At 34.1% G+C, this 21,044-nt stretch overlaps 1 protein-coding gene and 1 pseudogene across 4 annotated transcripts in view; one reads left to right on the top strand and one right to left on the bottom strand.

Moving 5' to 3' along the window:
* Nucleotides 1-7,128: 7,128 nt before the first annotated feature.
* LOC128172110 (uncharacterized) lies at nt 7,129-10,092 on the bottom strand (annotated as a pseudogene).
* LOC128172086 (uncharacterized) overlaps nt 8,167-21,044 on the top strand; it is a 31,519-nt gene continuing 18,641 nt past the window's right edge. For 3 of the 4 annotated variants that reach the window (XR_008242192.1, XM_052837861.1, XM_052837869.1), the window contains exons 1-4: nt 8,167-8,307; nt 10,129-10,257; nt 10,367-10,431; nt 20,486-20,554. Coding sequence is in view for 3 of the 4 variants with exons in the window: in XM_052837861.1 (XP_052693821.1) it covers nt 10,130-10,257; nt 10,367-10,431; nt 20,486-20,554 (262 nt within the window). In the remaining variant the exon portion in view is untranslated. Of the gene's footprint in view, nt 8,308-10,128; nt 10,258-10,366; nt 10,432-20,485; nt 20,555-21,044 lie in introns of those variants that run through there. The other variant, XM_052837866.1, reaches the window with a different exon arrangement.

The raw sequence follows: 21,044 nt of genomic DNA, 5'->3' as shown, positions 1-21,044 counted from the left end.
TGTTTCCTGTAACCCGACCGACCCATTCAAATTTGCCCCGGGTGGATTTTTTTTCCTGCCAAATCTGTGTTTGCTGTTTGGTTTGATCAATCAGCTGATTCCAAAAAATATTAATTGTAGCTTTATTTGAGATATAAAATATGTCAACCTAGTCAATATTTACCTTAAATATAAAGAGTAATCATTATTGTAACAACAATTTCCACCCACAACTTTTTGAAGATCATTTTCTGTCGCTAGGCAGCCATGTTGGGTGTCTACTGTAAACATAACACCTGGTTAAGTCCGGGGATGTTTGACCCAATATCCATAAGCAAAAAAAAAAATTCCCGACCAATCGGCCCTTGATTTTTATGCCCCTGGATCGAAAGATCCCTGGGGTATATTGTTTTTGTCCTGTCTGTCTGTCTCTCTCTTATCAACTATAACCTAGCCCATAACTATTGCGCTGTCAAGGGTAAGGCTTTAATATTTGACATGAATGTTCATTATGACAAGACCTTTCCATTGGTACAGAAATTTTTGATCATGTGACCTCAACTGTGACCTTTGACCTACATTTGAAAAACTTTAACATTGGCCATAACTATTGCAATGTAGTCTACGTCCCACTCCAGAATTGTGTTACCATTGGGGGATAGTGTTTCACAAACACATCTTGTTTGGGAATGTTACAGGAAACAAACATAATTTTTTTTTTTAGGCCTTATATGGACAGATCCTTAGACATTGTATATTTATGTAGGTTAAGTACTAGATAGAAAGCATTGACAGGATTAAATCACATAGTTATATGGACAGATGTCACATAAATATCCTTAGACTTGTATATTTATGTAGGGTTAAGTAGTAGATAGAAAACATTGACAAGATTAAGTCACATAGTTATATGGACAGATGTCACATAAAATATCCTTAGACATTGTATATTTATGTAGGGTTAAGTAGTAGATAGAAAACATTGACAAGATTAAGTCACATAGTTATATGGACAGATGTCACATAAATATCCTTAGACTTGTATATTTATGTAGGGTTAAGTAATAAATAGAAAGCATTGACAAGATTAAGTCACATAGTTATATGGACAGATGTCACATAAAATATCCATAGATATTGTATATTTATGTAGAGTTAAGTAGTAGATAGAAAACATTGACAAGATTTAGTCACATAGTGATATGGACAGATGTCACATAAAATATCCATAGATATTGTATATATTTATGTAGGGTTAAGTAGTAGTCTACTAGAAAACATTGACAAGATTAAGTCACATAGTTATATGGACAGATGTCACATAAAATATCCTTATAGACATTGTATATTTATGTAGGGTTACAGTGATTTTTCTACACCCAATTTAGGTCCGAATATCAGCCCTTTCCCCTCTAAAAAATTACCGATTTTTTCCCAATTTCTGTTGCTTTTTTTCCCAACACAAAACCTGTTGTTATTTTTGTTATATTGAATTTTTTTCGTACGACTTATCTAAAATGGAACACTATTGTTCTCAGTCACTAAGACTCTTAAAATAACAGTAAGAAACAACAGAGTACTCTAAGTGTTTATAAGACCTAGAAAAACACATGGGTCTCCTCCTTGTCAAACTTGTGTGTAAATACATCGTTAGAAAGTGTAAGATGCATGTTAATTACCAGCAAAACATAGCTTTATTTGCAAATCCAAGTACTAATAGTTCTACAAAAAGCATCCCTGATTCCACGAAAATCAAACTGTTTCTACACTCGGCAGATGCAACTAGTATTGCAGAGAAAAATTGCAGCATTATGTATAGCTAATGTAATTAGAAAGTTTAAATAATTACTTAAATGAAAAATAAATGATTTGTAATAAATCATGTTAGATTATTCTATCTTAAACTATGGCTATTACAAGAAGGATTTTCTCTTAATATGTCTACCATAATGTCAGAGCAAAAAGGGAAATACAGGTATACTGATATGATCATATAGGTTGGTCACAATAACAACTTTCAAAGATTTTAAAAAAGGTTAAAAATATAGAACTGTGTTTAATTGATTATTTTGTAGCAAATGAATTGATGAATGATGTTAAATTTACTTACATAGTTTATTTTACCTGCCAATTAAGGTTACATGACAATTTAAATTTTTTTTCCCAATTTAATACAAATGTCGACGATTTTTCCCAATTGTAAAGGCCCAGGCCCCTTTTAAAAAATGTAGAAAAATCACTGGGTTAAGTAGTAGATAGAAAACATTGACAAGATTAAGTCACATAGTTATATGGACAGATGTCACATAAAATATCCTTATAGACATTGTATATTTATGTAGGGTTAAGTAGTAGATAGAAAACATTGACAGGATTAAGTCACATAGTTATATGGACAGATGTCACATAAATATCCTTAGACTTGTATATTTATGTAGGTTAAGTACTAGATAGAAAGCATTGACAAGATTAAGTCACATAGTTATATGGACAGATGTCACATAAATATCCATAGACATTGTATATTTATGTAGAGTTAAGTAGTAGATAGAAAGCATTGACAAGATTAAGTCACATAGTTATATGGACAGATGTCACATAAATATCCATAGACATTGTATACATTGACGAGATTAAGTCACATAGTGATATGGACAAATGTCACATAAAATATCCTTATAGACATTGTATATTTATGTAGGGTTAAGTAGTAGATAGAAAGCATTGACGAGATTAAGTCACATAGTTATATGGACAGATGTCACATAAATATCCATAGACATTGTATATTTATGTAGGGTTAAGTAGTAGATAGAAAGCATTGACAAGATTAAGTCACATAGTTATATGGACAGATGTCACATAAATATCCATAGACATTGTATATTTATGTAGAGTTAAGTAGTAGATAGAAAGCATTGACGAGATTAAGTCACATAGTGATATGGACAAATGTCACATAAAATATCCTTAGACTTGTATATTTATGTAGGGTTAAGTAGTAGATAGAAAGCATTGACGAGATTAAGTCACATAGTTATATGGACAGATGTCACATAAATATCCATAGACATTGTATATTTATGTAGGGTTAAGTAGTAGATAGAAAGCATTGACAAGATTAAGTCACATAGTTATATGGACAGATGTCACATAAATATCCATAGACATTGTATATTTATGTAGAGTTAAGTAGTAGATAGAAAGCATTGACAAGATTAAGTCACATAGTTATATGGACAGATGTCACATAAATATCCATAGACATTGTATATTTATGTAGAGTTAAGTAGTAGATAGAAAGCATTGACGAGATTAAGTCACATAGTGATATGGACAAATGTCACATAAAATATCCTTAGACTTGTATATGTAGGGTTAAGTAGTAGATAGAAAACATTGACAAGATTAAGTCACATAGTTATATGGACAGATGTCACATAAAATATCCTTAGACTTGTATATTTATGTAGGGTTAAGTAGTAGATAGAAAGCATTGACGAGATTAAGTCACATAGTTATATGGATAGATGTCACATAAAATATCCTTATAGACATTGTATATTTATGTAGGGTTAAGTAGTAGATAGAAAGCATTGACAAGATTAAGTCACATAGTTATATGGACAGATGTCACATAAAATATCCATAGATATTGTATATTTAGTAGATAGAAAACATTGACAAGATTAAGTCACATAGTTATATGGACAAATGTCACATAAAATATCCTTAGACAATGTATATGTAGGGTTAAGTTATAGTCACATAACACCTTGACAGAAATCACATAATATCCCCTTAACCATGTGACAGGAAGGTCTTGGGCAGCCATGTTGACCAGAGTCAGCTGAAGTGAAAACATGGATGACGAACTTCCCGTTGGATTTTTAGCATTTGATTCAGATTTGGAATTTTCACAAGCTTGTTCTTTCTCCTCAGATTTTTCCCTTGATGTTCTAGAGCTTTTTATTAATGGAAAAAATTTTCTGTGCTTTTTCTCTGCAGCTGAATTCACTGCATGTACATTTTTTTGTCATCTATTGGGATTTCACTTTTCAAAATATGTACTTGAATAAATTTTAATGCCATTATTCCACATCCATTCAATGAGGACACATTGGTGAAATACAAAAAGGTAGGGCCATGGCCACATTATTTTACGTCATCACTCTCACACAAAACCCATTGTGATGTCACAAGGGGGGGATATCAAGACAATATTCAATGAGGAATATTCATGGGATATAGGGGTAAACATGGGATAAAGAGATCTATGAATTGCTCCTGTGCAGCATGGACAAGAATCCTAAGATATTAGGGGTGAAACGATACGCCTCCTTCAAGATACGATACGAATCAGAAAATTTTTCTAGGTTTGGTTTTTTTCTATACAATACATTTTGATAGAAGGAAACAAATTCAACGTTGTTTTATGTATTGTATCACTGAATCCAGTCACTTAATCTACTTGCAAATTAACTAGAAGAAGTAAATTAGAATGAATTGACTGTTTAAGATTATTTTACATAGTATCAGTCCTCAAAAAATTACCTTTTTAAATATTTTTTATGTTGAGTAGCGTGTTTTACCTATGCCAAACCCGACTGAATAACGATCGATCCTGACCGAAAAATGAACTGAACCAAAAATGGAGATTTTGCACCGTGTGGTAGCTAAACACAGTTTCGTATAAAATCCAGGGGGTTTTTCCCCAGTGAATAGCATGATGGGTAGGGATTTTCCTGCTATTTTTGTGCGGTATACATGAAATAATTTCTTTTTTATTTTCAGTTGCATAGAATATAGTCTTATCTTTAGAATAGATGTAAAAAATATGCAGAAATGTTTTTAAAATTAATTTTGTGAGTCTCTGATATAGAGGGAGGTAACTCGATAAACATCCGGATTTTACATTTGCAGGATTTCATGTCTTGAGTAGCAGGTAATATAGCTCTTTAAAAAGCTGGCGAATGTACCCTAAAATAACATGAAAACAAGACTTTAAGACTTGCTCTGTGAAATGCTTAGAACTTGAAATGGCTGATTTGGTTGCAATTTTGTGTTAGGGGGTGCTAAAAAGGAATGGGTGTAGAGCAATTTGGGGCATTATCTCCCATATTTACCCCATATTTCCATCGTCTAATACACCTTATTATTTATTGATAAATGTGTTATCTTTTAATATTTACAAAATTCATCATTTTATCTTTCCTTTGATATATAGATATATATGTAACACATTTTAACAACATTTCTTTATAGGGGTCAGTTTTGCTTGTCCCTCATGTAATGACGTCGCGATAACGTCATATAGAAAACTGTGTTTTGCACCCTTAAGGGACACACATGAAATAATGTTTTCTTCATTGTTCTGCATGCTCAGGCTGCAAAGTGGTTGATGTGACTTATTTTTTTTATTAAAAATCATACAGTATTGGTTTCATGTAACATTAAAGCACAAGTACATGTTTTTACATGTGTTGCATAGGCTTAGCCCCCCCCCACTGGTTAGACCTAATCATTAGGCACATAGCAGAATAGAGGGTTCAGCCCCCCACTTTTTCTTCGCATGAAACATAATTTTTCGTTTGAAAGATTGAGAAGTTGGAGTCAAAGGTATACTATCCCCCCCCCCCCCCCCCCAAGGTAAACTACCCCCCCCACCCCCCCCCCCCCCCACCCCCACCCCCCCACATAATTTTTTTTGTAACTTAAGGTATACTCATCTCCCCACGCCCCTTGGATAAGGATTTTCATGATTTTGGGGTAAAAATATGTTATGGCCGGGAAAGATGTTTTGTTTTGGAAGTATAGGTATAGGATTACTCCCTCTCCCCCCCCCCCCCCCCCCCCCCCCCCACCCCCCACGGATTAGGATTTTCATGATTTTGGAAATTAGGTTTTTTCTCTCAATATTGCATCGGACGCCAGTGTGTTGTACATGTTAAATGTGCATGTTAAATATGTCATTTACTTACAGCCCATTTCATTTCAGTGTCAGTTGCTTTTGACACAACATCATGACTGTATTTTCTATGATATTGTTTCAGACCGCTGGATTTAAAGTACATATTTTAAAAAATCTATCATGTCCAAGGCATATGAAACCCCCTTCACAACAGAAGAGAAACAATTTTTATACTCAAAGTTGTATAAATTTAATGAATTAGATGGTTGTCATATATGGTACGGTGCGACAGACTCTGATGGATATGGCATCATAAGACCAACTTTCCGTCTGAAAAGACAAATTTTTACCGTTCACCGTCTTATGTATTATTTGGAAAATGATTGTCATTTTCATAACATATCATATCATGTTTCCCACTTATGTCATTACAAAAAATGTATGAATATTCAGCATTTATCTCTGGAGCCAGGAGAAATTAATGTCCAGCGCAATAGCTGCAGACAGTCAAAGACATGCTGCGGGCATGATGGTTTTAAAAATTGTATTTTTAGGTAAGCAGAACACAAAAAAATGAACTCTGTTTTTGTTTGGGTTTTTTTTCTGTTTTATTAACATTTAGTGTTTGTTGACATTTATTGCATAGTTGTGAATTTGTACCAGTTCATTACATGCATTTGAGTACAAGGACCCTTGTCTAATTTTTCGATTACTTTTTCTACATTTTGCAAGATACCGCTGTATTTTGTACTTTGGCGTCTTTTTCCTTTGCGAATGGTACAAAGCTAATATATCTTTTCGAGTCATATAACGGAAAAAAGGGGCGCATTTTGAGAAATTAAGACCAAGGGATTTTGCTAACAGTACGGACGACTTCCCAGTTCCAAATGTGGATGAATGGCATGCTGAGTGACATAGTCCATTAAAATTTCTTGAGAACAACACAGATTTTGGTGCATATGTAAAAACTCTGTGATGCAAGCTCTCACATTGATTGGTTGTATATAGATTAGCAATTTTATTCAAAATTTCAGTTGTCAGGGACTTATTCATAACCGATTCCAGCTTGCGGCGGTCTTCTGTGACCAGACTTAAGTAACTTCCATATGGAAGATACTGAGTACTGAAGGACTCCAGGTGAGCATTGCAGGCCAGGGATCTCTCTGCACAATAAGTGTGAGATCCACTGAAGCATGTCACAATGTTCTTCATAGCCATCAGTGCCCTGGTCACAAAAGCCCCCTCTGCTGGGTACTTCTTTTTAATCCTGACTAGTTCGAGTCTCACTCTCGACCGGATACATGTTGCCAATTTTTGGCGAAAGATGTCTTGATCGTAACCGGCCGGGAGTTTTAAGAACTGTATGGATTTCACTTTTTTCTGAATTGTGCGTAGTCGGTGAACAAAACATTGGAAGTACTTGATAACGATTTCATTTTTTTTCCCAACTTCTCTAACAACCTTGCTGATTTGAGAGCTTGCATCACTAGTTAAGGATTTTATGGATACAATTTTGAGATCATGAATCTTTTGCAAGTTTTTAGTGGTCAGTTTTGATTCACTGGAGGAGATAGACTCATCAGGGTTGTAGGTCAGTGAACATTTGTTGTTCTCATGGGTGCACATGTTTATTTTTGAACACAGTTTGCTCGCAGTGGCCATTGCAATTGGGAGGTTAAGACCAGTTGTCTTCTCAATCACCGGACAGAATGATTGCGTGCCGGCTTCGTACCCAGTTTGGTTACGGTTGTTGAAGCACGTGTCCGTTTCGACATCAATGTTGTTTCCCTCTCCGATGAAGGTTGCCACTTGGCCGGCAAACTTCTGATTCTCAACCATGGATTTTTCATTTAGTTCTATCATTTTTTCACATTGCTTATTGATTTTGTTGTTGATTATAGTTAAACTGGGAGCACGAATATCAAGACAAGCCATTAACATCTGAACGTCAGTTCCTCCCATTTTGGATTTAACGGTGGCCATAGAGAGGCCTTCATTTAAGCAGCCTGCGGCGGGACCTCTTTTTTTGCTTGTACACTCGGTGTACAGTTTATGCACACCGGTATCAAAACCACAGTTTGTGCAGCTCGCCTGCAGACATACACACAATCCTTTTCGCTTAGCAATTGCCACATTGAAACTGTCTTGTCGCCTGCAGTTATGGCTAATGCTTGATTTAATGAATTCTTTTAACTTACAGAAGTTAACAATTATATTTTCTGATGAATTGTCTAACGGTTCATCCTCTTTTCTTTCATGTTTAGGTCTTAGCTTTCCTGGAAGGGTATTTGGAGGACCCTCATACTTTAGAATTGAAGCGTCATAGATTGCTTTCTCCGGACGACACACAGGGATATTGACAGAGGTGGACTCTGTGCAAGGAACACTGCTGATAGGCTGCTGATCCTTATTCCAAGGTAGGTGTCCCTTTAGAAATGTAGTCTTGCGTGTTTTCTTCTTTTTGCCTTGCCTGTGTCTATCAGTTCTAGGCATGTTGAAAATCATTTAACAGCATAGTCCCTCATTCATGATTGTTTACATTGTGATGATACATGTATGTGATTATGACGTCATGTATATTGTGACATCATCAATGCATTTGCATTGTGACGTCATAGCATGTCATCAATCAATCAATCAATCAATATATATATATATATATATATATATATATATATATATATATATATATATGTATATGTACATGTATATACATGTATGTGTATGTGTATATACATGTATGTGTGTGATGACACTCTATGGACATTTGAGGCATTCTTTTATTTCAACACAATTTCACATAGAATCATCACTCATGTGTTCATAATTCAACAAATGTAAATCTAAAACAACAGAATGTGTAGTTGGAGGAATTATTTAATATGTACTGAAGCATGTCATCAATATTCACACATGCAGTTCAATTCACGGTGTTCTTTTTATTAGATAAAATGAGATAATGTGAGTTGATGGTCAGTTCTGAATTCTTGACTGTTCAGTCTTGTTTGTTGGGTCAGTCAATGTCTTGGACATGTCGTACTAAAATACCAATTTCTCGGCCATTTCTTGACTATATTGAATGCTGCATACACCAAAATGTTTGTAATTTTGTCCTCTTTGCATCTAAGCATTACAAAGTAGCATACAGAAATGTTTTATTTCCTTTAAGGTAGCTAAACACAGTTTCGTATAAAATCCAGGGGGGTTTTCCCCAGTGAATAGCATGATGGGTAGGGATTTTCCTGCTATTTTTGTGCGGTATACATGAAATAATTTCTTTTTTATTTTCAGTTGCATAGAATATAGTCTTATCTTTAGAATAGATGTAAAAAATATGCAGAAATGTTTTTAAAATTAATTTTGTGAGTCTCTGATATAGAGGGAGGTAACTCGATAAACATCCGGATTTTACATTTGCAGGATTTCATGTCTTGAGTAGCAGGTAATATAGCTCTTTAAAAAGCTGGCGAATGTACCCTAAAATAACATGAAAACAAGACTTTAAGACTTGCTCTGTGAAATGCTTAGAACTTGAAATTGCTGATTTGGTTGCAATTTTGTGTTAGGGGATGCTAAAAAGGAATGGGTGTAGAGCAATTTGGGGCATTATCTCCCATATTTACCCCATATTTCCATCGTCTAATACACCTTATTATTTATTGATAAATGTGTTATCTTTTAATATTTACAAAATTCATCATTTTATCTTTCCTTTGATATATAGATATATATGTAACACATTTTAACAACATTTCTTTATAGGGGTCAGTTTTGCTTGTCCCTCATGTAATGACGTCGCGATAACGTCATATAGAAAACTGTGTTTTGCACCCTGTATCAAACTGAGAAAAAATACCACGGTGAACCGTTTCACCCCTATAAGATATGTGACAATGTCTTGTTGAAACAAAATTAAAAAATAAAGAAGTTAATAATAGATAGTTTTCAGTAGACCCAAATTAACAAGAGTTATTTCCCTTCTGCTGCCAACATGCCAAAATGTCAACATTTGATCTTGAAAATCTACATAAAATCAATTTATTTTTCTCAAAAATATACAAGCTTCTTGAGAATTAATTGTATTTAAACTGTCAAAATCTTCAAAACTGTTTAATCTCTCGTTGGTCGTAAAATTCATGTTTTCGATTTTAGGTATGAAGAAGTGCCACTGACTTACTAGAACGACTTAGGTCATACAACTGCATGTGTTAATTATTATTATAAATGTGTTTTTACAGAATGAAGAGAGGTCAGTTTTGTTGGGCCAGGCTACCAGGTTTACCAAAAACAATGATGTGGCCAGTGCGCCGGGAACCTGGTAGCACCATGGACTCTGAAATAGTATATTGTAAAGCAGATAATGCCATGTAAGTACTACCATACATGTTCATAACCATATAAGTAAAAATTATATATTCCGATGCTGATCTACACATACTCATTTTTTTCTTACTACATTTTTATATATATATCTAGATTTACAGTAAAAACATCCAACACAGAGGAATTGCTCACAGAGCATTGGGCAGATATAGGACTAAGTAATATTTTGTATCATTTTGCATGGGTTAAAGATTTTTTAGTTATTTTTTTTGTTGTTGGCTCAAAAGGCTTAATTGAGCTTTTCTGATTGATGTTTGTCTGTCTGTCATCTGTCAGCTTTTTTTTTCCCCTTCAATTTTTCATTTATCCCGGTACATTTTTTCCAGAATCACTGAGTTAATTTCAAGCAAGATTGGCACAAAGCATTTTTACTAGGAGGTATTCTAATAAATGGTTCTCTTCTTTTTTGGTGTTGGGTAGATAATTCAAAAATTGGATTGCAAATCTATGCCAAGCTTGCTTTTTTTCCCTTCCAATTATTTCCATCATATGATATAGTATTTTATTCGTTATTCTATAACCAATTTTGAATTTGCCAATAATGAAATTGATGAATCTCAGCTTGAGTACTTTTGTGTTGCGTCATTGAAAAATCTTTCTCTGTAGGACTATTGTGGCAGAAATAATCACACTAATATGGAAGCCTCGTGATACACTGTAGGCTCTTATTTATTCTAACTATGGCATTGATGCCGAAGGGTAGTAGAATTCTACAATTTTTACAAGGAAATTTATTTTCAAAAATCTTTTAAGAGTTTTTGATCCAAAAATTTTGAAACTAATATGTAAGCATCATCATGTGGTGTAAATTCAACTTAGTTCAAATTTTGATTCCCCAAAATATTACTTGTACTATTATTAGCAAAAAGAATCGGTTAAAATCTTGAGAAGTAAACACCTATAAGTGGTGAAATTATTATGTAAAGTATCCTCAGTAGTATCCCATTCAAAAGAAATTTTTAGGTCACCTGAGTCACTCAGGTAACCTTTTTCTATCTGTTTTGTCCGTTGTCGTCCATCGGTTGTCGGATGTAAACTTTTTAAAATATATTTTTCAGCTTTTTCTCATAAACTGTTTTACCACTTTCAACCAATTTTGGTATAGAGCAAATAGGGGCAAAGGGGAACACAAATTTTGAATTTCATGGTCCTTGCCCTAGGGCATTAGGGTGGGGCCAAACTATCAAAATACAATTTTCTTCAATTTTTTTTTTTTTTACTTCAGGACATCAAAGAGTCAAATATTTACATGATTATAACAAGCAGTGTCGAGTCTTTTATCAAAATTGTGAAATTTCTGGCCCCACGGTCCGGGGTTCTGGAGATATTGCTCTATTGAGTAAAAATGTATAATTTTTTCGAAAATCTTCTCTTACCCTTTATATTTAGCAGAAAAAAGTAAGTGCATGATTATGAGCAATGAACCTTGCTAATGAGTAAGGGGTGCCTTTTCAAACATTGTGAAAATCATGGCCTATTGATCAGGGGTCTGGTGTTATGGTGGGCTCCATTGATTATGTAGAGAAAATGCATTATTTCTTTGAAAAATTTAGGTCTCTGCTCCTGGGTATTAAGCATCAGGGATAGACATTAACTTTCAGATTCACTTGCCCTTCGGCACTTTGACTTGTCCGAATGCAAAACTTGGTTGCCCAAAATTAGGATGGAACTTAAGACGAAAATTATTAATTACTGCAAACATTATGAAAAGAAAAAATGTGACGAAATACACTACTGTCAATTTGGCAAGTTGAGCTACCGGGTACCTGAAAAAAATTCAATCCTGCATTTGTACATAAATGTATACAGCTGTACTTGTAAAATTAACCTGTTAACACACACTGCCATGCAGCAATAATCCTCCGTTTCCTTTAAAAAAAAATCATATTTTTGAAAATTATTTGCGTTAGGATCATTTTGTGATTCGTGATTTTTAGCGATAACTGTGAAGCAACGCTTAAGGCCAAAGTTATTTTATCTTTAGGTTTACAGATTTTTTCAACCAAAATGTCCGTTGGGTGGCGTAAAAATAAAAATAATTTAAAACTTCTTTCAAACGGAACATCGCTGATTAAAAAAAAAACCAAAAAACACCACAACCCTCTTTTGAATTAGTAAATATTAGAAAACATTTCCTGAAATTTGAAAAATTATTTGTAGTAAAATGAGAATCAAATTAAAGGAACTACAAATGATTTTACTGAAGGTTTACTACAGATCATATTTGAAATCTTTAAAAAAAATCTCTTTTAAAAAATTAAAGATGTTGATCAGAGAATATTGGGAACATGATATATATTTTTTTTTACAAAAAAAAAAAAAAATAAATAAAAAAAAAAAATAAAAACAAATAATTTACTTTGATTTAGATTCATAATCTTGTAAACTGTATTATATTAATTATGAAGACGAAGTCACAGATTATCTTTAAATCTTTAAGTGAAACCCTACACTGTTGCCTATTTCCTTTTATTAGCATGACCTTTTAGCTACATGTATACCAATGGCGGTCGAAGTAAAATGTCAACAAGGCATGTATCTGGGACCTATAACCATGAAAACGATCTATTTATCTGGTTATATTGATTTTTACATTGTTTCATACACTTATCAAAAAATTTAGCATGTGTCTGGGTTTGGGAAATAAAATTCAAGTTAAAAAAAACGTACATAGTCTTTGTGTGCAATTTCTACAATTTTTGTTCAGTTTCAACATATTAATTCCTTACTTTTGAATTGGAAGAAAAATATTACCAATGGGAAAAAATAGTGAAGTTATGTCATTGAAACAGCTGATATTTGGTGGTTATTTTTATTTCCATAAAAATCATACAAGATTACGTTTTTAACAGGATCACTCTTTGGGGAAAAGAAATATTGCATCTCCCATAGTTTGTTCTTCTATCATTCTCCTTGAAAAGTTTCTGGACAACACGTTATCTCCAAGACATTTTAACTGCACTTCATAAAATATAGACATGCTTGCCGCCATGTTTCTAGTCACTGAAACGTTTGAAAGAATGAGACGTTTTATTACATGTTTGGGACTCAGACGCATTATAAATATTAAAACCCTGATGATCAGGCATGAATTTTCCGGAAATTATCGAAAGTGGTGATAAAATCCATTATTTTTATTTTCTAGACCTTGAAAAAATCGGGTCGGCAGATCCGTAAACCGAAAGATAAAAAAACTGTGGCCTAAGGAAGATAGTTGCTACGAAACATACATCTTACCTTGATCAGGATACAACGTGTTACACTGTACTTATATTCTGTGCGTGAATAATCTAATTTCCCAATAAGAAGTTAACAAAATTTTGTTAGACGTAGAGCATATTTCCTATGAAGGAACGGTATAATCCAGAAACGCTTCCAAGGAATTTCGAATGCAAAACATTGTCAGTTCAGGTGCATGGCGGAAATCAAGTGTTCAATTTATTGTTTTATTTATAAATTAATGTAAACTAAATAAATATGTACATTTGTATGAGAAAAGTTCACTTGCCCAATCGGACAAGTATGTCGACAATTTCACTTGCCCGAACTGAGAATTTACTTGTCCCGGGCAATCGGACAACCATTAATGTCCATCCCTGAGAATGCATAATCTTCATGGTTATGATGAGCATGAATGCCTCTTAAAAAATCTGTTAAATTCATGTCCCCTGGATCAGAAGTTTTGGTGTTAGTGAGGGGCTCTATTAATTGTATACTTAAAAAATGCATTATTTTCTTGAAAATCTCCTCTGCTCAGGGTTTTATTATACTCAGGTGATCGTTAGGCCCTTCAGCTCTAGTAAAGGATGATTCTCAAGAGTAACAAGGCCACAAAGATAGATTAGTATGTATGCATCCTCATATCCTTAATTAACTGATCCTTTCTGGTTCAGGGTCCTGTACCCTTTTGATTGGTAATTTTACATTAAAAAAGGTGGTAAAATGGGAAAGTGTTGATGATTTGTATTTATACTATACTGAAAAATAAAGACAGATGATAGATTATCCTCTATTCACATCTTTATGAACTATTATAATCTGAAGATTCAGATTCTGATAGAAAGCACTAAAAAAATTATACTGCTTGTCATTTGGGAATGCAAGGAATATTAAGCGCTGACTGATACAGATTCAAATCTTGATCTCGAAGGTGTGGATGGGGTAGGAAAGGGAAACATTTTGGCCAGTAGGCCTTTTGTTTGATTTTCAGTTTGATTTTGAAGTTCAGTTTGCAAACCTGTTTACTAGCAAATATTTTCCGTATTATGCACAAGTTTTTGATTGAAAGTACTTTTTATAGATTTTGTTTGATAAGGCTACATAAATCTGAATTTCTGGTTCTCAGGCCAATTTTCTTCAAAATAGACGAGGGAGGTATTTTTTTCAAACCCGAATTTTCTATAAAATAATGATAACAATTCTTTGCTCATAAATATACTCTCTTTAAGTCTATTAAACTAAATATACCTAACATATAACCAATTATAATTGATGAGTTAAAGAATTGGCTTCATAGTGATTTTTCTTTGGGTAGATTTAAATTGAATGTAATTACAAAATTTAAATTCATATTGATAATTATTGATTTTTAAAAAAAAAAAAAAAGAAGAAGAAAAAAAAGGGTAGAAGTATAAGTAGTTAATCATAAGCGTATCAACCCCCCCCCCCCTTCCTCCCTTAATTTGTAAAACTTCTCCCTAATTTGCTTTGAGATAGAAATGAAGGCTTCATAAATTTTAGGCTTAGTAAACCTTGACTAGACCTAGATTTATTTCTTTTTCATTACGTTCAGTAGATATTAAATCTCCAACCCCTACCTCATTAAAAAAAAATTTGCAAAACCCAAACACACACGAACACACATTTTTTTTTTTTTTTTTGCCTTGTACTGTAACATGAGTGAGATCCTAGTTTAGCCAAAAAAAAAATTCCCTACCTACTTACCCTTTATTTTTGGGAATTTTACATGAAAGAAACTTTTTTTTTTGGCCTTTTCACCAATTGATACTTGAAATTTCAGTTTTGCAAGCAGAGATTTTTTTTCAGCTCAGCTGAGCTAAAGGCTCAAGGAATTTTTTTTTTTTTTTCTGATCAAAATTTGTCCATTGTCTGTCATTGGCCTAGTTAACTTTTTACAATCTCATCCAGGGGTTTTCCTGGGTTGTTTTTGGGTCCGGTTACCGGAATTTTTTCAATCAAGGTTGTAGAAAAGAATTTCAAGAAAAAATCCAATTCTTTCTTGTCCTCGTCCAGCACAAAAGACGGGCCAACTTCCTCCGTAAATTCAGTCACGTTTGGTTTGTGCAACTGTCTTGACCAGGTCGCGTCGTCTCTTTCCTCCTCTGACTCTTCTTCCGAAGATGAATCCTCAAAATCAGATAGAGAAATATCACTACCGATACTTCTTCTCTCTACTGCTTCAATATCTGCTTCTATAAATCCCTCAAATTCATCAGAATCGCTGTCCGATAGAAATATGTCGAGTATGTTTTCTGCCATTTTGAACTGCTTCAAAACTATAAACAACGCGCTGGGAATCTCCTTTCTATATATTGATAACACTGCCTAATATGGAAACATTACATATCAATTTACAGATTAGCCTTTCCTTAAACTGATTTTCATTGGTTCTGTGATGGGGTTCTCCCTCAAACTAACCAATCAGACTTACCGTAACATATGTAAAAATGCGGATATTTCAGTCAGTACGAATGCGCAGGTATTTGTTTACAGCGGTTATATCCGCCAATGCGGATTAGCGTGTAGTAAAATCTGACGGGTTTATCCGTCACTGCAAACATAAGCAAGATAAAATAAGCTGATATATCCGTCAGTGGTAGGTAAAAAGTTAAACTTTTTCTTTATATCAGTCATGAATGGAATAAAACTAAATAATATTTTTGCTGGAATTTTTCCTTATCCAATTAAAAAATATTATGTCCACTTAAACTTTTTTTTTACATCAGTCATGAAATTATAGGAATAAAACTAAACAATTTTTTTCTGCAATTTTATTTTTTATCCAATATTTTTTTTTACTGTCTTTATATCTGTCTAAGTTGTTCACTCTGTTTAACACAGACATTTTTTACCCCATTCATTTTTATTTATTGTCAATGCGGAAAAAAATAAGGAAATATGTCCTTTTTAAAATTTTCCTATTTTGAACAGATTTCGCGTCAATTTTCCCAATTCTTTGGACTCTGGACCCAGTTTAAAAATGGTAGGAAAACCCCTGTCATTTCCTTCTCCAGAACCACTGGGCTATTTTCAACCAAACTGAATATAGAGTATCCTTGGCTCAAGGGGATTCAAGTTTGTTCAAATGAAGGGCCACACCCTTTTCCAAGGGGAGATAATCAAGAAAAGCAAAATTGGGTGGGGTCACTGACACAGTGTTGATTCAAGTTTGTTCAAATCTTGACCCCCAGGGGTAACGTGGGGCTACTTTAAGTGATCAGAGTTTTGTTTGGATATGAACAGGAAATATCTGTTTGAGAACAGCAAAGCCGTAAGCAGTCATATTTATATGGAAGAATCCTGAGGTAGTGTAGATTCAAGTTCAATTCATGACCCCATGGGGTGGGGTCATGATGGGCAATCATAAATATACACAAAAAGACAAGAGAAATCTTTCTCAAAACCATGTTAATTCATATTTACTTAGATTCATCCTTAGGAAGTGTTAGTGGTGTTCCAATCAACGATTATAATCGAAAATCAGTCGATTGCTGACGTAATCCAAGCAATCGATTGCATTTTTAAAATTCTGATTAATCGGTTTATTATTTTATTTTACAAGCATAATAGTTTTTAACCCTTATTTTCCAACCACAGCTATTGCTTTTGACTTTTTAGGTCACCTGAGTCACTCAGGTGACCTATTGCAATTGGTCTTCGTCCGTCGTCGTGCGTTGTGCGTCGTGCGTCGTGCGTTGTGCGTCGTGCGTCGTGCGTTAACAATTTTACATTTTTAACTTCTTCTTGAAAACTACCAGGCCAATCGTTACCATTTTTGGTGTGAAGCATCTCTATGGTAAGAAGAATCTAAATTGTGAAATTTATGGCTCTACCACCCCTGGGGTGCCACGGGCGGGGCCAAATATGCAAAAAAAGCCAAATTTTCAAAAATCTTCTTCTCTACTTCCACACAAGTGAGGAAAAAACTGAATGCATGGTTATGATGCCCATGAGGCCCTCTACCAAAATTGTGAAATTTATGGCCCCTGGGTCAGGGGTTCTGGCATTAGGGTGGGGCCAATATGGCCATATAGTAAAAATGTATTAAATCTTAGAAAATCTTCTTCTCTACTCCCATATATATTTGTTAAAAACTAAATGCATGGTTATGATGTCCATGAAGCCCTCTACCTTAATTGTGAAATTCATGACCCCTGGGTCAGGTGTTCAGGCTCTAGGGTGGGGCCAATATGGCCAAATAGTAAAAATGTATTAAATCTTAGAAAATCTTCTTCTCTACTATCATATATATTTGTTAAAAACTAAATGCATGATAATGATGTCCATGAAGCCCTCAACCTAAATTGTGAAATTCATGACCCGTCGGTCAGGGGTTCAGGCTTTAGGGTGGGGCCAATATGGCCATGTAGTAAAAATGTATTAAATCTTAGAAAATCTTCTTCTCTACTCTCATATATATTTGTTAAATACTAAATGCATGATTATGATGTCCATTAAGCCCTCTACCTAAATTGTGAAATTCATGACCCCTGGGTCAGGGGTTCAGGCTCTAGGGTGGGGCCAATATGGCCAAATTGTAAAAATGTATTAAATCTTAGAAAATCTTCTTCTCTACTCCCATATATATTTGTTAAAAACTAAATGCATGGTTATGATGTCGATGAAGCCCTCTACTTTAATTGTGAAATTCATGACCCCTCGGTCAGGGGTTCAGGCTCTAGGGTGGGGCCGATATGGCCAAATAGTAAAAATGTATTAAATCTTAGAAAATCTTCTTCTCTACTCCCATATATATTTGTTAAAAACTAAATGCATGATTATGATGTCCATGAGGCTCTCTACTAAAATTGTGAAATTCATGACCCCTTTGTTAGGTGTTCATGCTCTAGGGTGGGGCCAATATGGCCATATAGTAAAAATGATTTAAATCTTAAAAAATCTTCTTCTCTACTCCCACACATGTGGGCAAAAAACTGAATACATGGTTATGATATCCACAATCTCCTTTACCTAAATTGTGAAATTCATGGCCCCTGGGTCAGGGGTTCAGGACATGAGGGGGGGGGGGGGCAATATGGCAATTAAGTGTTAATGCATATAATGTTTAAAAATCTTCTTCTCTATTCTCACACATCTGTATTAAAAAAAACGACTAATAATTATGTTTACCAGGAAGTCCTCTACTGAAATTTTAATTTTCATGTCCCCTGGGGTATGGGTTTTGACTCTAGGGCAGGGCCAAAATGGATGTATAGATGCTAATGCATATAACGTTAAAAAATTATCTTCTTTACTCCCACACACCTGAAAGGAAAACTAAATTCATTATTTTGTAGACCAGATCTTTTAGTTTTTCACCAAAATTATAGGTTTCACAGTTCTTTTTGAATTATATGTGGTTGTCATTATATACAAATTTATAATTTTTCTACTCCAGTATGAAACCTAATTAATTGGATGCATATATGAGACTCCATGACAAGTTTGTGTATTGGATATATGCTACTCAGGTGACCGTTAAGGCCAATTGGCCTCTTGTTTGTGTAAGTTAACGGTGCAGATAAATAAACTCTTGTATTTCTACCCGTATAACAAAGCATGTTTCTGGGCTTGGGCGTACTTTTGGTTCTATAAAATGAACAAAGGACCAGTTGGATCACCACAGAAAGTCATCATTTACCCATTCTTATGATTTATTTGTTAAAATTGATGTACTTTTTACATGTCCGATTATAATCGATAATTAGTCAGTTAGAGTAACCCAATCATCGATTATGAAATTCTTACCGATTCCCATCACTAGGAAGTGTATATTCAAGTTTATTCAAATCATGCCCCTTGGAAAGGATGGGTCACAATGGGAATAAAAGTTTTACTTGGGAATACATAAAATTTCTTTAAAAATTCTCTTTTCAAGAACAGGAAAGCCATGATTAGGCATTTATATGGAAGCATCCTCATGTAGTGTAGGGTGAAATGGGGCTTCAGTGGGTTGTCTATGTTTTACTTTGAAATATATAGGAAAAAGACTTTGCTCATGAAAAACAAAAACGGCCATTAGGCCATAATAAAAAAATGCCTAGATTCTCATCCGATTTTACTGAAAAATCAAGGCGGGCAGATTTTATTTTATAATTTTTTTAATTCTTCCATTGTGCAGCTTTTTTGTTGACCTGATCAGTTGGTGCAGATTTATCTATAATGCTCAAATAAAAGTCACAGTAGAGGTCCATTTAAATATGTATATCTCTTACTACACGTCATCACCAATCTTTCACAACCAATGATCCTTGTTTAATACATATTACAGAAATTACCATCTTGTCAGCTGTCAAAATCGTGCTGACATTCACAAGATTGAAAAAAAAAGTTGAATGGTACTTGAATAATGATACTTATCAGAATCAAGACAAAAAAAACCTGAAATTAAAAAATCGAGCGGGGGTAAAAAATGGGGGCGGACGGGGATGAGAATCTAGAATTTTTTTTATTTTGGCCTTAGTTACTAAGTTGAGTGTTGTGGCCCATGGGCCTTTCTTTCTTTCTTTCTTTTTTTTAGATGGAATTGTGCCAACTCTGTAATGGTTACCACTATATGGCCTTGCTAATTATTTTTTGAAAGGGCAATGTAGTCTTAAATACAGGCATATCTTTCTTCAGGATTCAAGTTACTGTCATGTCATGTTTATTTAAAAAAAGACACATATGGCCGTCTTTAAAAAATTGTTTGGTTGCCCTCTCCCGACCGACTGGCTAAAAATGGCCCGACTCAAAATTTTTTTTAGCATTCTAGGGAATGATTTTTTTTTTCTTTTATTCCTCTTATCCCGTCAACAAACATTGAAATTTTCTGGAAAAAAGATTTTCCCACCTACCTACCGACCCATTAATTTTACCCTGAGTCGGGAGAGGGCAAGCAAATATTATTTTAAAGATGGCCTAATGTTGATAGGTTATCAGCTGTCAACATGAGTTGAATAAAAATTGACGTTAAAAATTTGTTCTTTGTAGAATGCTTGGCTAAGAAGAAAAAGAAAGCCATGCTTGCTTGTTTTAAAGAGGATTTACATTGGGCTAAAGGTAATAAATGTGTGTGTTGGTGTATGTATATTTTTATGGCTTTGAGTTCTGGAGCTCGAATATCATATAGCAGGCGTCCAATCAAAGTCACTACCAGAATTTATATGACCGAATGTGTCAGTTGATGCATCCGTAAAAGAAAATAGCAATACTGTAACATCAATTTCTTTGAAAATCTTCACAATGAATAATAGCTTGAAAATAAAATTGCATCAATTATATCTACAGTTAATTCTGTCAAAGAACAAAGATACTTTGTGTTTATTTTCACATAAGAAAAAGGTGAGAGTTGTTGCAGATGAATTTCTATGGAAAGGGTGCGTCGAATGACATGAATAACATTTCGGAAGAATAACCATGTAACACAAACAACCCAATAGGCAGTAAAATAATCATAATTTTACATAAAAATTAGCTGCAATAATGTTGCCCTCTCCCCTTTTTTTTTTTTTTTTTTTTTTTGGGAGAGGGCTATAACTCCTTAGGATCT

This window comes from Crassostrea angulata, chromosome 1 (assembly GCF_025612915.1).
Source record: "Crassostrea angulata isolate pt1a10 chromosome 1, ASM2561291v2, whole genome shotgun sequence".
NCBI classification, from domain to species: domain Eukaryota; kingdom Metazoa; phylum Mollusca; class Bivalvia; order Ostreida; family Ostreidae; genus Magallana; species Magallana angulata.
The sequence above is the reverse complement of the archived record's forward strand: the minus strand, read 5'-3'. Positions and strand labels throughout refer to the sequence as shown.